This window comes from Oncorhynchus kisutch, linkage group LG12 (assembly GCF_002021735.2).
Source record: "Oncorhynchus kisutch isolate 150728-3 linkage group LG12, Okis_V2, whole genome shotgun sequence".
Lineage (NCBI taxonomy): Eukaryota > Metazoa > Chordata > Actinopteri > Salmoniformes > Salmonidae > Oncorhynchus > Oncorhynchus kisutch.
Genome location: NC_034185.2, coordinates 52,626,852 through 52,652,278, shown reverse-complemented (window position 1 = coordinate 52,652,278; position 25,427 = coordinate 52,626,852). Strand labels below are relative to the sequence as shown.

At 41.7% G+C, this 25,427-nt stretch overlaps 1 protein-coding gene across 1 annotated transcript; it reads left to right on the top strand.

Annotated features, from left to right (window-relative positions):
• Positions 1 to 582: 582 nt before the first annotated feature.
• On the top strand, positions 583 to 14,551 carry LOC109900450 (zinc finger protein 436-like). The gene is made up of 3 exons (XM_031836622.1): positions 583 to 1,012; positions 11,804 to 11,934; positions 12,303 to 14,551. The coding sequence occupies exons 1-3, from the start codon at positions 760 to 762 to the stop codon at positions 13,467 to 13,469; spliced, it is 1,551 nt and encodes a 516-aa protein (XP_031692482.1). The 5' UTR covers positions 583 to 759; the 3' UTR covers positions 13,470 to 14,551.
• Positions 14,552 to 25,427: the final 10,876 nt, after the last annotated feature.

Sequence of the window (25,427 nt, the reverse complement as noted above, 5' to 3'; positions counted from 1 at the left end):
CCATGGCTGTAGCAAACATTGCCACTAAGCAATTGACTTACTCAGCCACACACTGTTGGCTGTTTTTATACTGATGTACTTCAGTCACCATTTTTAGAGACAGTAAACCTAGGCTAGAACAAGGACAGGGTTGTAATCATTAGTCCAAACAGTTGTGCAAATAAAACGAGAGTTTCTAATGGACAAATGCAGGTATGTCCCCATTATTTTTACAGTCCATGTAGGTCCCTCCGTTTCGTTCCATTTGCTTCCATTTGAGAAACGTTTTGCAACAGAATCGGCGTAGTGAATATAATAAAAAACAAATGAATACGGCCCAGCTGAATATTTACCTTACTGATGTGATGTAGATGGAATCAAGTAATTAATTGTATTCTACAATATTCTTGCTAACACACTGTTCTTTATAAACAAGTCTACTCTGCGTTTGAAAGATACTGATCATATGAAATGTGATGTGTAATAAGCAGTACCGTAAATCAAAGAACAGCGCGCATCCTTTTAAAAAATTTAACCGCACCCTTTAACTATGAAGCCAACCAATAAGATCCTTAAACGGAAGTGAACAGTGACCAATAATAATTTAGCCACTCTACGTTTGAGTTATTTAGGCGTTTGTTAACACCGGGGAACTCAAAATATGACTTATTTAACTTCCCAGCATCACATATTTACCCCCAAGTGGTGTTTAATTCGTGTTTGAGAAAGCACTTGTTGATATATGTTATCTAGGTAATGGTATTTAGCTAGCTGCTAAGAATGGCTAACTGTAACGATATGGTTTTTCACACTCAAATAGCCTCCATCATGGAGGTTCTAGCGAATACAGCCGTGGCAGAGATCTGTAAACTCGTAGACGACGACTATGCAGTGTTTCGTTTGGAAATAACTCAAAGCCAGAAAGAAAACAGGTCATTGCGGAGGAAGCTACAGCTACTGGAACTGAAGGTGGCACGGGAACGCCGTCCCAGTAGTGCCAAGATCCTCGAGCGATACAGAGGAATGGCAAGAGGTACATTTTGCAGAAGGCCGAGGCTGCTGTCGGCCGGTTTCCCATGTGTTCAGATATCTTACCAATAATTGGGTCTTGGTCAGTTTTTGGATAGTATCGAAAAATTCCCATTATTAATTAGCTACCCATCTTGCGCAAAGACACTATCGTATTCTAACCAGATGCGCGATAAAGAATTAAAGCAGTTAGCGCCGCTGCCACGAATAAACGTTCATAGTTGTTGTAACCAAAATATATTTTGGGGATGCTTACAATGTTTATATTATAGTTTGACCAGACACTAATAATATATTTGGTAGATATCTTTGTAAAATATCTATTTTGGATGCATCACTTGTTAGCTAGAATGCTAACGGTCATTGACATCTGCTGTAGTAAAGTTAGCCAAAGAGCCATTTTACTGTTTGAAGTGTTTTGAAAAAGTGTAATGCAGTTGATTTGTGATGAGACAACCATTACATTAAAAAGGTCCAATGCCGCCGTTATCTTAATATCAAATCATTTCTGGGTAACAATTAAGTACCTTGCTGTGGTTGTTTTAATTTGAAATGATAAAAAAATAATAGATTCTTAGCAAAGAGCAATTTCTCAAGCAAGGATTTTGCCAGGACTGTTGGAGTGGGGAGAGAAACAGAAAATGTGTTATTGGAAAAGCGGTTTGGAACTCCACTTCAGATTGGTCTAAAGGAAAAATCCACCCAAAACCACTCATTCCTATAATTTAATATGTGAGAACAATATTTGTGAACAAATGCTTCATTTTTCCATTATAATAAGATTGGTAGCAACATGTGAAAATCCTTGTGGAAATCTGTTACAGCTCAAGTGGACTACAAAACTCAAAATGCAATGCTCTCTCTATGGGCTGGCTAGCTAGGTAGCTAGCTAGTAAATGTAGCTACACACAATAATACCAAAGTCAATATCATGTGAAGTAGTTAGTAAACTGTAAAATCGCCTAAACAAACTGCACTATCATTTTAGGATTCTACAGTCTCACTTTGTTAAACCTGCAGATCGTTGTGCCTCAGAGTGGAGTCTGACATAAAAATCGGCACCATGCAATGCACACAGAACTGAAGAGGCAGACAAATAGGATACATTTGGTAGACCCTCTGTTAAATTACAAATTTGAGCGAAGACAACCTCCCACGTTTACATCTGACAGTATTGAAATCTGACATGCATGATATAATATTTCGCAATCTAAAAGTCGTAGTCCTATTAACTTCCAGTGGAGTAACAGCGGCTTTATTGCAACGCAAAATCATACTGGTCGAATTCCTGCCTGCTTGAATGGCAATAGCTCAGATACACATGAAAAGATGCAGGGAATGGATAGAATATCGCCCAGAGATGCACAAAAACAATATTACCTTCAAAATGGGTTAATCTTTACTTTGACTAATGTTACCAGGCAGGCCAAAACTCCATCCCACCAAAACAGGCTGAACATTTCAGACGGTCTTTTCAAACAGCTCTTACACTAAAAGAGATGATCATAATTTTCACAAATTTACAGTACCATTCTAACCTCAGTGTGGATATACAGTACCAGTCAAAAGTTTGGACACCTACTCATTCAAGGGTTTTTCTTTATTTTGACTATTTTCTACATTGTGGAATAATAGTGAAGACAAACTATGGAATCATGTAGTAACCAAAAAAGTGTTAAATCAAAAAATATATTTTAGATTCTTCAAACAGCCTTGCACCCTATTGGCATTCTCTCAACCAACTTCATTAATAATTATTTTCAAACAGTCTTGGGAGTTCCCACATATGCTGAGCACTTGTTGGCTGCTTTTCCGTCACACTGCAGTACAACTCATCCCAAACCATCTCAATTGGGTTGAGGTCGGGGGATTGTGGAGGCCAGGTCATCTGATGCAGCACTCCATCACTCTCCTTCTTGGTCAAATAGCCCTTACACAGCCTGGAGGTGTGTTTTGGGTCATGATACTGTTGAAAAACAAATGATAGTCCCACTAAGCGCAAACCAGATGGGATGGTGTATTGCTGCAGAATGCTGTGGTAGCCATGCTGGTTAAGTGTGCCTTATTCTAAATAAATCACAGACAGTGTCACCTGCAAAGCACCTTCACACCACCTCCTCTGTGCTTCACGGTGGGACCTACACATGCGGAGATCATCCATTCACCTACTCTGCGTCTCACAAAGACATGGCGTTTGGAACCAAAAATCTCACATTTTGAATCGTCAGATCAAAGGACAGATTTCCACTGGTCTAATGTCCATTGCTCGTGTTTATTGGCCCAAGCAAGTCTCTTATTATTGGTGTCCTTTAGTAGTGGTTTCTTTGCAGCAATTTGACCATGAAGGCCTGATTCACACGCTCTCCTCTGAACAGTTGATGTGGAGATGTCTGTTGAACGCTGTGAAGAATTTATTTCGGCTGATAACTGTAATGAACTTATCCTCTGCGGGACTTATCCTCTGAGGTGACTCTGCGTCTTCCTTTCCTGTGGCAGTCCTCATGAGAGCCAGTTTCATCATAGCACTTGAGGATTCTTGCGACTGCACCTGAAGAAACGTTCAAAGTTCTTAATTTTCCAGGTTGACTGACCTTCATGTCTTAAAGACTGTTGTTTCTCTTTGTGTATTTGAGCTGTTCTTGCCATAATATGGACTTAGTCCTATTTTTTGGTAAAAGACCATCTTCTGTATACCCACCCCTACCTTGTCACAACACAACTCATTGGCTCAAACACATTAAGAAGGAAATACATTCCAGAAATTAACTTAACGGCACAATTTAAATGCATTCCAGGTGACTACCTCATGAAGCTGGTTGAGAGAATGCCAAGAGTGTGCAAAGTTATCAAGGCAAAGTTATCAAGGCAAAGGGTGGGTACTTTGAAGAATCCCAAATAAAACATTTTGATTTGTTGAACCCTTTTTTTGGTTACTACGTGTTTCCATGTGTTATTTCATAGTCTTCACTATTATATAGTAAAAATAAAGAAAAAACCCTTGAATGAGTAGGTGTCCAAACTTTTGACTGATACTGTGTGTGTGTGTGTATATATATATATATATATATATATATAACAAAGAAATATATTATTTTTGACTTCACTGGGCCTTTAAACAGGACATTCATACAAGGCTACTACTTGGCACCACACGTCCCGCTAGGGCACCTCCCCCCACTGCTCAACTGACACAGTAGCACACAGAACGCAAAAAATATTCTTAGAAATATTTAACCTCCACACATTAACAAGTCCAATAGCTCAAATGAAAGATAAACACCTTGTTCATCTAGCCACCAAGTCAGATTTCTAAAATGTTTTACGGCGAAAACATAGCACATATTTATGTCAAACCACCACCAAAGATAGGCTAATTTACATAGCCATTTTGTAGAACAATAGATGCAATAACAAAAGCAGGATTAAAAGTAAAATAATTCACTAACCTTTTGAAAATCTTCATCAGATGACAGGAATAGGACATGTTATACAGTACATTTATGTTTTTTTCAATAATATGCTAATTATATCCATAAATCACAGTTTACATAGAAGGTCATGGCTAAAAAATGCTACAACAATGCCTGGAGAAATTATGGTAACTCTGCCAGATAACAGAAATACACATCATAAACGTTGACTAAATATACATGTTCTACATATACTTAGAAAGATACACTTCTTCTTAATAAAACAGCTGTGTTACATTTATTTTTAACTTTACAGATTTCGTTCACTAGGCTATAATGTGAGTCGGCGCTCAGGAATGAGCATTTTGGCTCCTCCACAGAAACCCAAATTTAACACAAATGTTCCCTTACCTTTGCTGTTCTTCCATCAGAAGACCTGGAAGGGTTTATACTTACCAAAAACAGCTTTAGTTTTGAAGTCTGTGTCTTTCGGTTATCAAACACGACATATTTCGGTTGAAATGCAGCCAAAAAGTAAAGTTAGTTCGCACCAAAACATCGAAATTACATATTATATGTCGACTAAACTTGTCAAACTTGGTTCAGAACACAGCGTTAGCATGCTATATAGCTTCACCGCAATTCTCAGGACAAAGAGAAACACACGCATTGTTTAATCAATCTTGAAAGAAAGACAGCACAGGCGCAGATTGCGCGTGAGAGTAACCTGTATTCTCGCGCGACCGAAAGGATTCGGCCCGTCATTAATCTCGTGAGCGCGCGATTCACACAATGAGAAGCCCCATTGAAAGCGGACACCGCGCTGAAGGCATAGGAACTGTTCCCAGGACCGTAGGTGCTTGGGAAGGGTGGGGGCGATGACGTCAAAGTTGGGCCAACTTTTTGGATGACAAGAGAGAGTTTGGGAGAATGAGTGCCCTGAGAGTTCTGCTTTACTTACAGACATAATTTAAACGGTTTTAGAAGCTTTAGAGTGTTTTCTATTCAATAATATTTATTATATGCATATATTAGCAATATTTACAGTTTTTTTTCTGTTTACTATGGGCACGCATTTCACCAACGGGGGCAGTATTCTGCCCTAGCCTTAACAGGTTTTAAAATAAATATCAGATTCCATGTGCTTTTTGGCTGTTCAGAATACAGGAATTATAACAGATTCTAATGGATATGCAAAGAAATGTGATTGTGATTTGATAAATTTCAAAGTGCCAATGTGAGCACGGCTTTAGAGACTTACCCAGAAAGACTCTGCTGTAATGACTGCCAAAGGTGATTCTAATATGAATTTGTCTGAGAGATGTGAATACTTATGTAAATTACATATCTGTATTTAATTTTAAATACATTTGAAACAATTCTAAAAACATGTTTTCACTTTGCTATTATGGGTTATTGTGTGTAGATGGGTGAGGAAAAAAATATCTTTAATACATTTTGAATTCAGGGTGTAACACAACAAGATGTGGAATAAGTCAAGGAGTATGAATACTTTCTGAAGGCACTGTATGCTCTGATAATGCAACCTCAATTACTATAAGAAAAATACAATATTTGTATATACATGTTCAGGTATGAGTTTATGGTTAAGGATGGGTAGCATTTCCTACTGGACAGTTTAATTAAATACAGCTATACCTTTGGTCTCCCATCCTGGGTTTTAACCAAGCCAAGCCCTGCTTAGTTTTGATATTTGTCACGAACTACTAGCAATGCGAATGAGAATAATTGTTGAGAGATCTCCATTTAATAATGAAATAGCAGTGATTCTATCAATCATTCCTCCTCTCCTACTCCCCCTCCTTCAGGTTTTCCCCTTTCTCCTCCTGGCGGCAGACTTTGATTCATTCTCAATAAGTGTGACGTTCGCGTGCTTCAATGATGTGGTATGCAAGTGCTTGGAAATACCTTAGAAGGCATAGCTTACATGTCTCGTATGTTTTTTTTTTATACAATCCAAGCAAAAGCTAGTTATTACTATGGTCCAAGTGTTTTGAAAATCAAAATGTCCCATGTACTGCAAATCTCCCATATTTGTTGTGTGTATTATTGCTATGAATCCCCCATGGCTGTAGCAAACATTGCCACTAAGCAATTGACTTACTCAGCCACACACTGTTGGCTGTTTTTATACTGATGTACTTCAGTCACCATTTTTAGAGACAGTAAACCTAGGCTAGAACAAGGACAGGGTTGTAATCATTAGTCCAAACAGTTGTGCAAATAAAACGAGAGTTTCTAATGGACAAATGCAGGTATGTCCCCATTATTTTTACAGTCCATGTAGGTCCCTCCGTTTCGTTCCATTTGCTTCCATTTGAGAAACGTTTTGCAACAGAATCGGCGTAGTGAATATAATAAAAAACAAATGAATACGGCCCAGCTGAATATTTACCTTACTGATGTGATGTAGATGGAATCAAGTAATTAATTGTATTCTACAATATTCTTGCTAACACACTGTTCTTTATAAACAAGTCTACTCTGCGTTTGAAAGATACTGATCATATGAAATGTGATGTGTAATAAGCAGTACCGTAAATCAAAGAACAGCGCGCATCCTTTTAAAAAATTTAACCGCACCCTTTAACTATGAAGCCAACCAATAAGATCCTTAAACGGAAGTGAACAGTGACCAATAATAATTTAGCCACTCTACGTTTGAGTTATTTAGGCGTTTGTTAACACCGGGGAACTCAAAATATGACTTATTTAACTTCCCAGCATCACATATTTACCCCCAAGTGGTGTTTAATTCGTGTTTGAGAAAGCACTTGTCGTATTCTAACCAGATGCGCGATAAAGAATTAAAGCAGTTAGCGCCGCTGCCACGAATAAACGTTCATAGTTGTTGTAACCAAAATATATTTTGGGGATGCTTACAATGTTTATATTATAGTTTGACCAGACACTAATAATATATTTGGTAGATATCTTTGTAAAATATCTATTTTGGATGCATCACTTGTTAGCTAGAATGCTAACGGTCATTGACATCTGCTGTAGTAAAGTTAGCCAAAGAGCCATTTTACTGTTTGAAGTGTTTTGAAAAAGTGTAATGCAGTTGATTTGTGATGAGACAACCATTACATTAAAAAGGTCCAATGCCGCCGTTATCTTAATATCAAATCATTTCTGGGTAACAATTAAGTACCTTGCTGTGGTTGTTTTAATTTGAAATGATAAAAAAATAATAGATTCTTAGCAAAGAGCAATTTCTCAAGCAAGGATTTTGCCAGGACTGTTGGAGTGGGGAGAGAAACAGAAAATGTGTTATTGGAAAAGCGGTTTGGAACTCCACTTCAGATTGGTCTAAAGGAAAAATCCACCCAAAACCACTCATTCCTATAATTTAATATGTGAGAACAATATTTGTGAACAAATGCTTCATTTTTCCATTATAATAAGATTGGTAGCAACATGTGAAAATCCTTGTGGAAATCTGTTACAGCTCAAGTGGACTACAAAACTCAAAATGCAATGCTCTCTCTATGGGCTGGCTAGCTAGGTAGCTAGCTAGTAAATGTAGCTACACACAATAATACCAAAGTCAATATCATGTGAAGTAGTTAGTAAACTGTAAAATCGCCTAAACAAACTGCACTATCATTTTAGGATTCTACAGTCTCACTTTGTTAAACCTGCAGATCGTTGTGCCTCAGAGTGGAGTCTGACATAAAAATCGGCACCATGCAATGCACACAGAACTGAAGAGGCAGACAAATAGGATACATTTGGTAGACCCTCTGTTAAATTACAAATTTGAGCGAAGACAACCTCCCACGTTTACATCTGACAGTATTGAAATCTGACATGCATGATATAATATTTCGCAATCTAAAAGTCGTAGTCCTATTAACTTCCAGTGGAGTAACAGCGGCTTTATTGCAACGCAAAATCATACTGGTCGAATTCCTGCCTGCTTGAATGGCAATAGCTCAGATACACATGAAAAGATGCAGGGAATGGATAGAATATCGCCCAGAGATGCACAAAAACAATATTACCTTCAAAATGGGTTAATCTTTACTTTGACTAATGTTACCAGGCAGGCCAAAACTCCATCCCACCAAAACAGGCTGAACATTTCAGACGGTCTTTTCAAACAGCTCTTACACTAAAAGAGATGATCATAATTTTCACAAATTTACAGTACCATTCTAACCTCAGTGTGGATATACAGTACCAGTCAAAAGTTTGGACACCTACTCATTCAAGGGTTTTTCTTTATTTTGACTATTTTCTACATTGTGGAATAATAGTGAAGACAAACTATGGAATCATGTAGTAACCAAAAAAGTGTTAAATCAAAAAATATATTTTAGATTCTTCAAACAGCCTTGCACCCTATTGGCATTCTCTCAACCAACTTCATTAATAATTATTTTCAAACAGTCTTGGGAGTTCCCACATATGCTGAGCACTTGTTGGCTGCTTTTCCGTCACACTGCAGTACAACTCATCCCAAACCATCTCAATTGGGTTGAGGTCGGGGGATTGTGGAGGCCAGGTCATCTGATGCAGCACTCCATCACTCTCCTTCTTGGTCAAATAGCCCTTACACAGCCTGGAGGTGTGTTTTGGGTCATGATACTGTTGAAAAACAAATGATAGTCCCACTAAGCGCAAACCAGATGGGATGGTGTATTGCTGCAGAATGCTGTGGTAGCCATGCTGGTTAAGTGTGCCTTATTCTAAATAAATCACAGACAGTGTCACCTGCAAAGCACCTTCACACCACCTCCTCTGTGCTTCACGGTGGGACCTACACATGCGGAGATCATCCATTCACCTACTCTGCGTCTCACAAAGACATGGCGTTTGGAACCAAAAATCTCACATTTTGAATCGTCAGATCAAAGGACAGATTTCCACTGGTCTAATGTCCATTGCTCGTGTTTATTGGCCCAAGCAAGTCTCTTATTATTGGTGTCCTTTAGTAGTGGTTTCTTTGCAGCAATTTGACCATGAAGGCCTGATTCACACGCTCTCCTCTGAACAGTTGATGTGGAGATGTCTGTTGAACGCTGTGAAGAATTTATTTCGGCTGATAACTGTAATGAACTTATCCTCTGCGGGACTTATCCTCTGAGGTGACTCTGCGTCTTCCTTTCCTGTGGCAGTCCTCATGAGAGCCAGTTTCATCATAGCACTTGAGGATTCTTGCGACTGCACCTGAAGAAACGTTCAAAGTTCTTAATTTTCCAGGTTGACTGACCTTCATGTCTTAAAGACTGTTGTTTCTCTTTGTGTATTTGAGCTGTTCTTGCCATAATATGGACTTAGTCCTATTTTTTGGTAAAAGACCATCTTCTGTATACCCACCCCTACCTTGTCACAACACAACTCATTGGCTCAAACACATTAAGAAGGAAATACATTCCAGAAATTAACTTAACGGCACAATTTAAATGCATTCCAGGTGACTACCTCATGAAGCTGGTTGAGAGAATGCCAAGAGTGTGCAAAGTTATCAAGGCAAAGTTATCAAGGCAAAGGGTGGGTACTTTGAAGAATCCCAAATAAAACATTTTGATTTGTTGAACCCTTTTTTTGGTTACTACGTGTTTCCATGTGTTATTTCATAGTCTTCACTATTATATAGTAAAAATAAAGAAAAAACCCTTGAATGAGTAGGTGTCCAAACTTTTGACTGATACTGTGTGTGTGTGTGTATATATATATATATATATATATATATATAACAAAGAAATATATTATTTTTGACTTCACTGGGCCTTTAAACAGGACATTCATACAAGGCTACTACTTGGCACCACACGTCCCGCTAGGGCACCTCCCCCCACTGCTCAACTGACACAGTAGCACACAGAACGCAAAAAATATTCTTAGAAATATTTAACCTCCACACATTAACAAGTCCAATAGCTCAAATGAAAGATAAACACCTTGTTCATCTAGCCACCAAGTCAGATTTCTAAAATGTTTTACGGCGAAAACATAGCACATATTTATGTCAAACCACCACCAAAGATAGGCTAATTTACATAGCCATTTTGTAGAACAATAGATGCAATAACAAAAGCAGGATTAAAAGTAAAATAATTCACTAACCTTTTGAAAATCTTCATCAGATGACAGGAATAGGACATGTTATACAGTACATTTATGTTTTTTTCAATAATATGCTAATTATATCCATAAATCACAGTTTACATAGAAGGTCATGGCTAAAAAATGCTACAACAATGCCTGGAGAAATTATGGTAACTCTGCCAGATAACAGAAATACACATCATAAACGTTGACTAAATATACATGTTCTACATATACTTAGAAAGATACACTTCTTCTTAATAAAACAGCTGTGTTACATTTATTTTTAACTTTACAGATTTCGTTCACTAGGCTATAATGTGAGTCGGCGCTCAGGAATGAGCATTTTGGCTCCTCCACAGAAACCCAAATTTAACACAAATGTTCCCTTACCTTTGCTGTTCTTCCATCAGAAGACCTGGAAGGGTTTATACTTACCAAAAACAGCTTTAGTTTTGAAGTCTGTGTCTTTCGGTTATCAAACACGACATATTTCGGTTGAAATGCAGCCAAAAAGTAAAGTTAGTTCGCACCAAAACATCGAAATTACATATTATATGTCGACTAAACTTGTCAAACTTGGTTCAGAACACAGCGTTAGCATGCTATATAGCTTCACCGCAATTCTCAGGACAAAGAGAAACACACGCATTGTTTAATCAATCTTGAAAGAAAGACAGCACAGGCGCAGATTGCGCGTGAGAGTAACCTGTATTCTCGCGCGACCGAAAGGATTCGGCCCGTCATTAATCTCGTGAGCGCGCGATTCACACAATGAGAAGCCCCATTGAAAGCGGACACCGCGCTGAAGGCATAGGAACTGTTCCCAGGACCGTAGGTGCTTGGGAAGGGTGGGGGCGATGACGTCAAAGTTGGGCCAACTTTTTGGATGACAAGAGAGAGTTTGGGAGAATGAGTGCCCTGAGAGTTCTGCTTTACTTACAGACATAATTTAAACGGTTTTAGAAGCTTTAGAGTGTTTTCTATTCAATAATATTTATTATATGCATATATTAGCAATATTTACAGATTTTTTTTCTGTTTACTATGGGCACGCATTTCACCAACGGGGGCAGTATTCTGCCCTAGCCTTAACAGGTTTTAAAATCCAATTATGATACAAAAGTAGTGTGAAGTAAAAAATATTTACATATTTCATAATTGTATGTTTGTGTATTCTGAAAACTCCCACGTGTTCAGTAATCAAATTGCACGCATCGCCTTTGTGGCATTGTTTGCAAACACAGAAAGAGGTCTATACCACAGTAGTTAACCTAACCACCTCTTTTCCCCGATCTTGCTCTCAGGTGAAGGACATCTCACTGGAGGTCACAGGGGCTTTGTGAAGCCAGTGGGACACAATACATGGAGAGATGACCAACCAATTACAGTTGATGAGGGGAGTGGAACCTCAACCCAGCATGTTATCGTGATAGAGGTCAGTGCAGGGCTCTCCAACATTGTTCCTGGGTGGCTGCAGTCCTGTAGGTTTTCACTCCAACTCTAATCTAGCGCACCGGATTCTAATAATTAGCTGGTCAATAAGCTGAATCAGGTTACTTAGATTTGGGGTTGGCGTGAACCTACAGAAGGGTATCTCTCAAAGGACAAGGTTGGAGAGCCCTGGCTTCATTTAGTGTTGCATTACAGTTATTTTGTAAATCAAATGTGGCCCATTCATTTCGGAAAGGCACCCTTCAGCCATTCACATGTACATCTACCATAGGGGAGCTTGTGAGACTTCCCTAAGACATTGTTATCCAATTCTACTCATGTACCGGTAATAACCTTCTCTCTTCTTGTTAGTCTGCAGAGGCTGCAGGTCCTGGGGTGAAGCTAGAGGGGTCTGAAGGAGAGGAGGACCCACGGCACAGGAGAGACATCCAGACTGGAGTCGAGGACCCTACCACCGCCGCAGCGCAGCCCAGGACTCGACGCAGCATCACGGAGGTCAGTGGAACGCTGACGGCCGTCCTCAAGTCAAAGACAGACACCAAGACTTTAACTGTAACTCACAGTCTCCTACATACAGGACATGACCACATATCAGACCCCGGTCTGGGGAGACTGGTCTGTCCTCCTGCTTCCAGCTCAGACTATTTACCGGTATTTCACCAGAGCCAGAAGCCTGTTCATTCCCGTGGGGATGGAGACACGTTAGATACTGGTGGTGATGATCCTACTTGTTCTTACACTACAGAGGACCCAGAGGACCTCAACATGCCCTTGGGTTTAGAGACACAGGCAGATCTGTCTATAGGGGACTGGAACCAGTACAGTAGTAGCGTATACTCTGAAGGGTACTTAGATAAGGAAGGGGAGGGGCTGGTCATAGATGAAGTGACTGTGAAATTGGAGGGTGATATCCCTCCCACATGGAATGCAGATCACCTAAGAGAAGGCCACTCGCAGGGCAGAGATTTCTTAGACTACAGGGAAAGCTTAGAGACAAATTCAAATGTTGCGACCCACTCCCCTTTACACACGCTCAGAGAGCACAACCCCGTGTCCACGTCGATGGGGTCTTCTGATTCACACAGCCACATCCTTTTCGATCAGGTATTGAACTCAAATAGAGATAAAACCCAGGCTTGGGGAGGGGGAGCAACATCAGGCAATAGTAAAGAGAAACGGTTCCTCTGCATGTTCTGTAACAAAGGCTTCAGCTGCCCCCAGAAGGTGGAGATCCACCAGAGGGTCCACACAGGAGAGAAACCATTCAGCTGCACCCAGTGCCACATGCGCTTCACAGAGGCTGGCACCCTGAAGCGGCACCAGAGGGTCCACACAGGGGAGAAACCTTACAGCTGCCCCCAGTGTGAGAAGAGGTTCTCCCGCCAGGACAAACTGAAGAGGCACCTGAAGGTCCACACGGGAGAGAGGCCGTTCGCCTGTACGCACTGCGTTAAGAGGTTCTCAGAGAGGAGCTACCTCAGAATACATCAGGAAAAAACCCATTCCACTCTAACATAGAAAGTAACCATTCCATTTGATAGCTTCTAGATCAAAGCCACATTGAAGATAGACTTTCAATTTCCGCAACAACTAAGAGCGTTGGAAGTGCAAGGCCCAGACATTGGAATATACACAGTGTACAAAACATTAGGAACACATGACATGGACTGACCAGGTGAAAGCTATGGTCCCTTATTGATGTCACCTGTTATATCCACTTCAATTAGTGTAGATGAAGGGGAGGAGACGGGTTAAAGGATTGTTAAGCCTTGAGACAATTGAGACATGGATTGTGTATGTGTGCCATTCATAGGGTGAATTAGCAACACAAAATATTGAAGTGCCTTTGAACACTGGATGCAAATGACATCCAGCCAACTTGACACAACAGTGGGAAGCCTTCGAGTCAGCATGGGCCAGCATCCTTGTGGAATGCTTTCGACACCTTGTGGAGTCCATGCCCCAACGAATTGAGGCTGTTCTGAGGGTAAAATGGGGTGCAACTCAATATTAGGAAGGTCAAATGAAATTGTGTTTGTCACATGCGCCAAATACAACAGGTGTAGTGTAGACCTTAACACTTATTTTTCTTAACTGCATTGTTGGTTAAGTAAACACTTTTAAATAACAAATAATAATTAAAGAGCAGCAGTAAAATAACAGTAGCGAGGCTGTTACTAACCAGTGCGGGGGCACAGGTTAGTCAAGGTAATATGTACATGTAGGTAGAGATAAAGTGACTATGCAAATAGACTGGGTAGCCATTTGATCAGCTGTTCAGGAGTCATATGGCTTGGGGGTAGAAACTGTTAAGCCTTTTGGAGCTAGACTTGGTGCTCTGCTACCGCTTGCTGTGCGGTAGCAGAGAACAGATGTACCTAATGTTTTGTACACTCACTGTATAAGACATGTATAAGCCTAATGCATCTTTCATGACTTCCATTGAACTACCTAATTTTTCCCCCCAATATTCCTTTGTGAAAATGAATGCAATTCATCAGGTTCATGCAGCTCTGTAGTTGAGACAATGTGTGTGTGGTTTTCATAATGGTGTATTTAACTTGTTTGTTTAATAAACACAAAATGGGACTTAAGTCTGACTTTTGTTGAGATTCTCTTTTGTATACATCACACAGACTTAAGTCACCCTATTCTGTGTAAACCTGACAGAGCTTTATAACCAATATACACTTACTAAATATACCTACACATTACCACACACTAACAAACGCCTACTGTACACGTCAACATAGTTTAGTTAGGTTTGACTTAACCACATATTTATGGCCACCATGATGGGTTTAACTAGAATGAAGTCATTCTGTAACTACAGTATAGGACTCAAATATAGTGGGGATAGATAAACACGCATACTTGCGAACATAAGCAACCATTTAAGTTTCTCTGGCTCAAAATGCGTATCAGCCAATTAAAACTGTTGATTTACTTGCACGTGACAGAGCTCTGAATTGTAGCTGAGGTGCATTCAGTTCGCTTGAACGTTGAACGCTTTGTACTGAACGACACGTTTCCCAAAAACGTTATTGTACGTTGTTTAACAGACTGTTTGGTGGGTGTGACTTTAAAAAGGGCAGTGGCCATGCTGACTGCGTTCCACAACCCAACCCTTCCTCGTTTTCTAACTGGTCCTTCAGTACAAAATCGTTCCGTTCAACTGTACGTTCCAGAATGTAAAAACGTAGTGAATGGAGCACTGGTCCCATCAGATAACATGGCACACGTTAGCCCTATGCTTATCTCACCAGGTGGCAGATTGTGTCCTGTAACAAATTCTTCATAAGATCTATAAAGATCATACTTTAAATCCCCCAACCAATATTATTTCTTAAAATAGGTCAAGCTTGGCCACTTAAGGGATATTATAAACCTACAAATTCAAGGTTTGCTTTTGTTCCGCTGGTCTGTAACAAAATGTTCTGTGCCAATATTGCATTGATGCATCCTTGACTAGGCTACTAGCTACTACTAACGTTAGACATTTTCACATATGTCAAAATCCTGCGTTTTTGTTTCAGTTTCACACACATCCATGTGCTTTTATGGAAAAATTGAAATAAGGTCCTTACAACATGTGCATTTATCATACATCATAAGAAAAAAACAAGAGCCTTATGGATTTGTCTGGTAGCAGTCATGTCGGCAACCATTATCATCATCATCACTTCTAGGCAGCACACACTGCAAAATCGATTGACTCTAAACCAATAGTGCACTTTCACCATGAGCCTCAAGATTTTTTGTTCACCGCTGGTCCTTCATGCTCGATTCAAAACGCTTGTGACGAAGTGGATGACTATAATAATGTATAGCCTATAAAAACGTTATATGCCTTCATAGGAATATAGCCTACACTAATGTGTCCTAACCAGCTAAGCTCCACTAGGCTTTAACCTCACCGGCCTGGAAGCCGAGGCTATATATGGAATAGGACCTAGGTAGGTAATGGGGTTCATCATAAATTGAGGTGTACCATGCAAAGTCCCATATGCATTAATAGGTTACAGCATAAGCAGGACACTATCTGATGGGAATTAATGTAGGTTATAGCTCTACTGTTGATTGGACGGTGTCTGGGTAAGCCTTTGTTTGCGTGGTGGTTAATTTCTGTATTACCAAATGAGGAGAAACAAACTTCACACACCAGTCAGAGTTACACTTAAACTACATCTTTAATAATAAGAGCTTTGCATTAGCAATGACTTTCAATGATGCACCATTTCTAATGAACCATTTAACGTGACAACACAAAAGTACAACTTTTTATAGCCAAGATACACCCCTCTCAACCTACATGACGGACAACAGCTACATAAAATGGTCACAAGGTTAAGATTTGTATGAAAGGTATCTATAATACATAACAGACACAGCAGTTGCTGTCTGCTTTCATTGTATAGACCAGTGTCTGGTCTTCCTACTCCAAACTGGAACCATCTCACACTGGTGCAATTTCCACAACAAATGGTACATAAATGGCTATGAAAATAATGGATAAGGTAAATCTACTGGACAAAAAAATGCAACAATTTCGAACATTTGACTGTGTTACAGTTCATATAACTGACTCCGTCAATTTAAATAAATTCATCAGGCCCTAATCTATGGATTTCACATGACTGGGAATACAGATATGCATATGTCGGTCACAGATACCTTAAAAAAATGTGCCTCACACTGGGCCTCAAGATCTCATCACTGTATATCTGTGCATTCAAATTACCATCCATAAAATGCAATTGTGTTCGTTGTCCTTACGCCTGCCCATACCATAACCCCAACTCCACTATGGGGCACTCTGTTCACAACGTTGACATCAGCAAACAGCTCGCGCACACACACAACGCCATACACGTGGGTAGAGAAATTAACATTAAATTCTCTGGCAACTGCTCTGGTGGAAATTCCTGTAGTCAGCAAACCAATTGCACGCTCCTTCAAAATTTGAGACATCTGTGACATTGTGTTGTGTGACAAACCTACACATTTTAGAGTGGCCTTTTATTGCCCCCAGCACAAGGTGCACCTGTGTAAAGATCATGCTGTTTAATAATCTCCTTCATATGCCACACCTGTCAGATGGATGGATTATCTTGGCATAGAAGAAATGCTCACTAACAGGGATGTAAATAAAACATGAGAGAAATAAGCTTATTTTTAATGGAACATTTCTGGGATCTTTTATTTCAGCTCATGAAACATCGGACCAACACTACATGTTGTGTTTATATTTTTGTTCAGTGTAGTATGGTCTTCAGCAGGGCTGCCAACCCTCTTCCTGGAGATCTACCATCCTGTGGGTTTTCAGTCCACACCTGATTCTACTTATTAGCTGCCGAACAAGACCTTAACTAGCTGAATCAGATGCACTAAATTAGGGTTGGACTGAAAACCTACAGGACAATAGATCTCCAGGAAGAGGGTTGGGCAGCCCTGGTCTACAGCATGTCTCCAACCCTGTTCCTGGAGAAAGACCCTCCTGTAGGTTTTCGCTCCAACCTCAGCTGCAACTAACACCGGTTGAGCTTACCAACCAACTAATTATTAGAATGCGCTAGATTAGTGTTGGAGCGAAAAACCTACAGGACTGTAACTCTCCAGGAACAGGGTTGGAGAGCCCTGGTCTACAGCTTATCGTGAGGTATTCTAACTCAGGCGAGACTTCCTTAATATTAGAGATTCCGTACCAGCTGTTGTTAACAAAGGGTCACACCCGATGCTGCTGTTCTGTCCTGCCGATGCATAGAAAAACCCACTAGAATATTATCCATGTCCTTGTTCAGCCAAGTTTCAGAGAAACATAGGATATTACAGTTGTTCAGGTCCTGTTTGTTGGATAGTCTCGAACGAAGCTCATCCAGTTTGTTCTCCAGTGATCATACATTAGCCAATAGAACAGAGGGCAGAGGTGGATTATTTACTCGCGTCCGTAGTTTCATCTGGGTAGCTGCATGTCGGCCTCTACATTGCTTTCTCTTTCAAGTGTTGTGGATTAGGGCCTAGTCTGTGGTGAGCAGTATTTCCTGTGCCACCGACTCATTGAAGTAGAAATCTTCATCCAATTTGAGGTTAGTGATCACTGTTCTGATAACCATAAGCTCTTTTTCAGTCATAGGAATTGATGGTGGAAACATTATGTACAAAAAAAAATTAAGATCAGTACAAACAAAAAAATTAAGATCAGCGCAAAAACCCCCACAAAATAACAGAATTGGTCAGGAGCCTGTAAAACGTCCGCTATACATTCCACCGCCATTTTCATGACAGAGCCATGACCATGTCTGTGACAATTATGTGGACTAGGCACTTTACACAGAGAGCAATTTAACCAGTCAGTCAAATACTATCGCGTGATAGTTGCTTTGATGATGTTGGACCTAGGTACGTTAAGGATGCTTCCATGACCATGTGTAGGAAAACCAACAACTATGTCAACGACTTGAATTGGCTGATGCAAAACTTGTTCCAGGTTATAGTCACTGCAAACTGGTGAGGTTAGTATAGGTCTAACGTGTGTACAATTTAGCGCTCTGTCAACTGCAAATAAATCTACGTTCTGAATTGACTGATACACATTTTGAGCCAGAGAAACTGTTCACATTTATATGGTTGCAAGTATGGCCAAGCAATGTTTAAAGTGTTTATTATTGGCGTGTATGTCTGTGTAATCTGTATCTCCTCTCTCTCTTCCAGGAGGAGGAGGGTCCAAAGGTGCTGCTGGAGGACAACCAGACTACACCTCCTCCTGAATCCACAGAGGAACCAGCTGAGCAGCACAGGACCACACAGTCTCATGGAGGTGTGCCCACTGTTAACTTAATGTTATGACTATAACTACTGTTTTTTGAAGGAGGCGATATGATGTACAACATACTATGGAGAGTCGCACTCTTGCGACTTCGGTTGAAGGATCTCCAATCACGCCAGACAAGGCCAATGAAATCCGTGCCTCACTGGAACCCCCGCCTTCCACAGGTGATAAGTGTGAGGCTAGAATTCATGCTCTACAATGAGCCCAGGAATGGGCAGCGCAGGGCCAAACAGGTGTTGTATCTCATTTGCCTCCTTCAGGGAGCAGTAGTTAGTCATAATGTTACATTCCCTTTCAGTCTGTCAACTTTGGTACAACATACTATGGGGAAATATAATCACACCCCAAGACGACCCCAATGAATACTAAATGAAATGGCCCATGGCAGACCACCCAGATACGTCAGTCTGGGTATTGCGCACATGCCACACTGCCTAGTGACTTTCCCTTGTAAGCACACTGGGAGCAGTGACTTCCAAGTGATAAAATCTTACAAAAGTGTGTGGTGATGCCGAACTCGCCACGGCACAAATATCTCCTATAGTCAACCCTTTAAAACAACACCCAAGACGCTTGCCAGACCCCTGGTGGAGTGGGTGTGTACACAGGTAGGTAACCCTTCACCCTTGCTGCTATATGCCAGGGAGATAGCAGCATCTCTCCCACTGGATTGTGGAGGCTTAGACAGCGCCCTCCTGTGAGCTGGATTAGCAAAAGAGACCAAAAGCTGGTCACACAACCGGATATCCCAGGTCCGTTCAATGTACAAGCGTAAAGCTTGCACCGGACACAGGACATGTAACCTCTGTTGCTCTTTAGAAGCAAAAGGAGGCAAAAAGGGAAATAGCTCTGAAGCTAAGGACCTGTAGGACATAGCCATGACTTTCAGGGTTAAGGCTGCATTTGGATGCAACGAGAGTCGCCGGGGCGAACTGAATACAGGAAGCATGTAAGGATAACACGGTCCTCAACACATTTAGTCAAAGCCAGGAGCAGGGAGGTTTCGTAGAGGCCCAAAGAATGCCTCCAAAACCGGCGCCAAGTCCCATTTGGGCAGAATAGGTTTAGAGACCCGTCAGACGGCATACAACTTAGAGGAACCCCACTACCAGGGGGTGGGTCCCTGGTGAGGCTCCGTCAATTCCCACATGACATGCTGGGATAGCGGCCATGTCCACTTTTAACATGGAGAATGTCCGCCCCAGCTAAAAAAGCTCCTGTAGGAACATAAGGATGTCCCTCACAGAGCACTGAAAAGGAATAAGTCCATTATCTTAGCACCAGAGCTCAAACGCTTGCCACTTTTACTCATACAGCCCTTTAGTGGAGGGCGCCCTTGCAAACTGAGTGGTAGCAATAACATTGAGGTAAACCTCTAGTCATCAGATTGGCCCGCTCAGGGGCTCGGCCCATAGGAAGCGAATATCCGACCTCCTGTGCCAAACCTGCCCGTGTGCCTGGGACAACAGGTCCCCGCCTAAGAGGCGATTGATCTCTGCAAACAAAGGCTGCCTGGACCAACGGGGAGCCACAAGAATCAATGATCAACCCTCCAACGTGGGCTGAATCAGAACCACTGGCGGAAATGCATAAAGGAGGGTACGAGGCCACTGGTGCACCAGAGAGTCTGTTCCCAACAGGGCACTTGGGTCCCTCTTCAAGAAAAATATAACAATGACACTGCGCATTCTTACAATGCGTAAAGATCTACATCGGCTCTGCTGAAAATTCCCCATACCTGGGAGACCATCCAGGGGTCTAACCTCCACTCTTGAAAGTGGTGTGGGGGCTGTGCTTTGGCAAAGTGGGTGGGGTTATGTCCTTCCTGTTTGGCCCTGTCCGGGGGTGTCCTCGGATGGGGCCACAGTGTCTCCTGACCCCTCCTGTCTCAGCCTCCAGTATTTATGCTGCAGTAGTTTATGTGTCGGGGGGCTGGGGTCAGTTTGTTATATCTGGAGTACTTCTCCTGTCCTATTCGGTGTCCTGTGTGAATCTAAGTGTGCGTTCTCTAATTCTCTCCTTCTCTCTTTCTTTCTCTCTCTCGGAGGACCTGAGCCCTAGGACCATGCCCCAGGACTACCTGACATGATGACTCCTTGCTGTCCCCAGTCCACCTGGCCATGCTGCTGTTCCAGTTTCAACTGACCTGAGCCCTAGGACCATGCCCCAGGACTACCTGACATGATGACTCCTTGCTGTCCCCAGTCTACCTGGCCATGCTGCTGCTCCAGTTTCAACTTCCACCTGACTGTGCTGCTGCTCTAGTTTCAACTGTTCTGCCTTATTATTATTCGACCATGCTGGTCATTTATGAACATTGAACATCTTGACCATGTTCTGTTATAATCTCCACCCGGCACAGCCAGAAGAGGACTGGCCACCCCACATAGCCTGGTTCCTCTCTAGGTTTCTTCCTAGGTATTGGCCTTTCTAGGGAGTTTTTCCTAGCCACCGTGCTTCTCCACCTGCATTGCTTGCTGTTTGGGGTTTTAGGCTGGGTTTCTGTACAGCACTTTGAGATATCAGCTGATGTACGAAGGGCTATATAAATAAATTAGATTTGATTTGATTTGAAAGAGAGGGTCCAACTTGGATAAAATATCTGCACCGGAGTCCTTGTGGTGTGCCGGGCGCCTGCAGGCTGACTTCGGTCGTCAGTTGAACAGCGTTTCCTCCGAAGACATTGATGCAGCTGGCTTCCGGGTTAAGCGGGCGAGTGTTAGAATTGCGGTTTCAGAGGACGCATGACTCAACCTTCACCTCCTGAGCCTATTGGGGAGTTGCTGCGATGAGACAAGATCGAAAAAAAGGGGGTAAAAAATATATAAATAACACCTGCACCGGAGAGGCAACCAAGAATGCGCTGCCCAAAGGGAGAGCATGTGCGTACTGCTCCCCAGCAATAGGAAGCGAGCCAAGGTTAGGAGAGAGAGAGACAGTCTGTGGAAGGGCCGCCTCAACAATATCCCCAGGGGAACGACTTCCATCACAGAAGCCATCCTCCACAGTAGGCGTAGGCACTGGCGTAAACGCACTGAGTGACCCAGCCAAAATGTGGACCCAGACACCCTCTGTGAGGATAGAAAAGAACGACACGCCAATAACCCAGAAACAGAATGTGCTGAGGAGTCAGACAGCTCTTTTCCTGGTTTCTCATGAAGCCTAGAGACTGAATATGGGACAGTTGCATGGATGTGAGCTTTCTGAGTTTGTAGACTCTGAGGTGCTTGTTGGGACACGTTGATCTAGAATGGGAAGCAAAGTCCCATCCCTTTTCCCAACCAGGAAATTCCGGCTGTAACAGCCGCTACCTAATCTTCAATATGCAGTAGGAACCACTCGGATTGCCTGCTTCTGGAGACAAGAGGGTATTTCTTCCCTCAAAACGGGCCCTGAGGCCTCGAGAACAGTCAACGTGATGACGCTGCAGAAGTGTGGGGGGGACTCACAACAAATTGTAGCCTGTAACCTGACATCACTGTTCGCATAATCCAGGGCGACACTGCGCATGCGCGCCATAGGTCAGAGTAGACAGCGAGCCTGCAGCGAGCCTGCCATGTACTGGGAGAGATTGGAAAGAAAAAAATAATCACCACTCTTGACAACTGTGTCAACGTGGAGATGGGTGGCAATTCATTTTTTTATGAGCATGGCCTTATTTATATTTTGGATGACTGTCATTCATATTCCATTCACCCAGCTCAATGTAACACAATAGGTTTAGGCTACTACGTGATACTCAAATTTGCCCCATGCCCATCATGAGGTTGCTACAAACTAGCCTACAAATTAAAGTTTATAACATTAGGTTCACAGGTTGACAGACAAATTGGAGTAATCAAGGTGACGGACAGTGACACATTCAATACCACCTTGCATATTCTTGCCTGCATCTAGCTGATCTAAAGTCTAATCATTAGTCCAAATTAAAATAAGTTTATTGGACAAAATTCAGGTAGGTCCATCCCCGTTTCGTTCCGTATGCTTACGTTTATAAAAAACGTTTTGCAACAGAATTGGCAAAACGCTCTTGATCCCCCGCACACACAGTTCACTTTCATAGCAGCCATACAAACTGCATCATCACATTTACGTGCTCTCCTCCTCTCACATTTTCCCTTCGATTGTAGACGTCAATGCACAACAACAGCTGTCTGTGACCTCTCCAAGCCAAAACTTAATACCATAACCACTACACACAGCCTACATCGTTGTCCCCATATTAGCTAATGTCAGTCAACATAGCTACTACAACTAACGCATTATTAAGCCAACAATCCAATTCATGTGTACAAACACGCAGTACAGTGTACAGCAAGCAGTTACACTGGCGAGCCCCGGTGACAACAAATTAATATAATTGAAAGCTTTAGCCAGCTAGCTAACATAAATAATCATTCCTCTCTGAGTCAGGTTGTTGATTAGGCTAAGTTAGCTGCATTAGGTAGCGTAAGTGAAACTGAAAATGTCTCGTTGCTGCTTTTCAATGTTTGAAGAAATTAACCTTTGTCTTTCTCCCTCTTTTGATTCAGCTACTCACATTTTATGCACTGCAGTGCTAGCTAGCTGGAGCGTATTATTTGACTACTAGATTAATTCTCTGATCCTTTGATTGGATGGACAACATGAGCTCTGATAGATTGGAGGACTTTCTCCAGAAGTCATCATAATTACTGTGTAAGTCTATAGAAGGTGGTGAGAACCATGAGCCTCCTAGGTTTTGTATTGAAGTCAATGTACACAGGGGAGGATGGAAAATAGCTGTCCTCCGGCTACACCATGGTGCTAACCTAGAGTGCTGTTGAGGCTACTATAGACCATTGCAAAACAGTGTTTTTTAATCAATGATTTGGTGACGTGAATATATTAAGTATAATTTTAATTGAAAAAAAAATGTACTTTAATGTTTCACAATTGTTATTTTTATTTTGGTCCTCCTCTTCCTCCTCTGAGAAGCCTCCACTGGACTGTAGACAGATAAGGACCTGATCCTTGCTCAGAACATTAGAACATATGAAGGCTGGTGGTTCCTTTTAACACGAGTCTTCAATATTCCCAGGTAAGACGTTTTAGGTTGAAGTTATTATAGGAATTATAGGACTATAATCTCTCTATACCATTTGTATTTCATTAACCTTTGACTATTGGATGTTCTTATAGGCACTTTAGTATTGCCAGTGTAACAGTATAGCTTCCGTCCCTCTCCTCCCTGGGCTCGAACCAGGAACACAACGACAACAGCCACACTCGAAGCAGCGTTACCCATCGCTCCACAAAATGCCGAGGCCCTTGCAGAGCAAGGGGAACAACCACTCCAAGTCTCAGAGCGAGTGACGTTTGAAACGCTATTAGCGTGCACCCCTCTAACTAGCAAGCCATTTCACATCGGTTACGCCAGCCTAATCTCGTGAGTTGATAGGCTTGAAGTCATAAACAGCGCAAAAGTGCTGTTTGAATGAATGCTTACGAGCCTGCTGCTGCCTACCACCGCTCAGTCAGACTGCTCTATCAAATCATAGACTTAGTTATAACATAATAACACACAGAAATACGAGCCTTAGGTCATCGATATGGTCGAATCCGGAAACTAACATCTCGAAAACAAGACGTTTATTCTTCCACTCCACAAATTTCTTGTTGACAAACTATAGTTTTGGCAAGTCGGTTAGGACATCTACTTTGTGCATGACACAAGTAATTTTTCCAACAATTGTTTGCAGACAGATTATTTCACTGTATCACAATTCCAGAGGGTCAGAAGTTTACATACACTAAGTTGACTGCCTTTAAACAGCTTAGAAAATTTCAGAAAATGATGTCATGGTTTAGAAGCTTCTGAAAGGCTAATTGACATAATTTGAGTCAATTGGAGGTGTACCTGTGGATGTATTTCAAGGCCTACCTTCAAACTCAGTGCCTCTTTACTTGACATGATGGGAAAATCAAAAGAAATCAGCAAAATAATTGTAGACCTCCACAAATCTGGTTCATTCTTGGGAGCAATTTCCAAATGCCTGGAAGGTACCACGTTCATCTGTACAAACAATAGTAAGCAAGTATAAACACCATGGGACCACGCAGCCGTCATACCGCTCAGAAAGGAGACGCGTTCTGTCTCCTAGAGATGAATGTACTTTGGTGCGAAAAGTGCAGATCAATCCCAGAACAGCAAAGGACCTTGTGTAGATGCTGGAGGAAACAGGTGCAAAATAATCTACACTGCTCAAAAAAAATAAAGGGAACACTTAAACAACACAATGTAACTCCAAGTCAGTCACACTTCTGTGAAATCAAACTGTCCACTTAGGAAGCAACACTGATTGACAATACATTTCACATGCTGTTGTGCAAATGGTATAGACAACAGGTGGAAATAATAGGCAATTAGCAAGACACCCCCAATAAAGGAGTGGTTCTGCAAGTGGTGACCACAGACCACTTCTCAGTTCCTATGCTTCTTGGCTGATGTTTTGGTCACTTTAGAATGCTGGCGGTGCTTTCACTCTAGTGGTAGCATGAGACGGATTCTACAACCCACACAAGTGGCTCAGGTAATGCAGCTCATCCAGGATGGCACATCAATGCGAGCTGTGGCAAGAAGGTTTGCTGTGTCTGTCAGCATAGTGTCCAGAGCATGGAGGCGCTAC

What these genes read in the sequence shown, in the direction of transcription:
- LOC109900450 (XM_031836622.1), top strand. Translation starts at nt 760, where the DNA reads ATGGCTAACTGTAACGATATGGTTTTTCACACTCAAATAGCCTCCATC. An exon ending in ATACAGAGGAATGGCAAGAG is followed by an intron (nt 1,013 to 11,803) that starts GTACATTTTGCA and finishes TCTTGCTCTCAG; the next exon opens with GTGAAGGACATCTCACTGGA. An exon ending in AGCATGTTATCGTGATAGAG is followed by an intron (nt 11,935 to 12,302) that starts GTCAGTGCAGGG and finishes TCTTCTTGTTAG; the next exon opens with TCTGCAGAGGCTGCAGGTCC.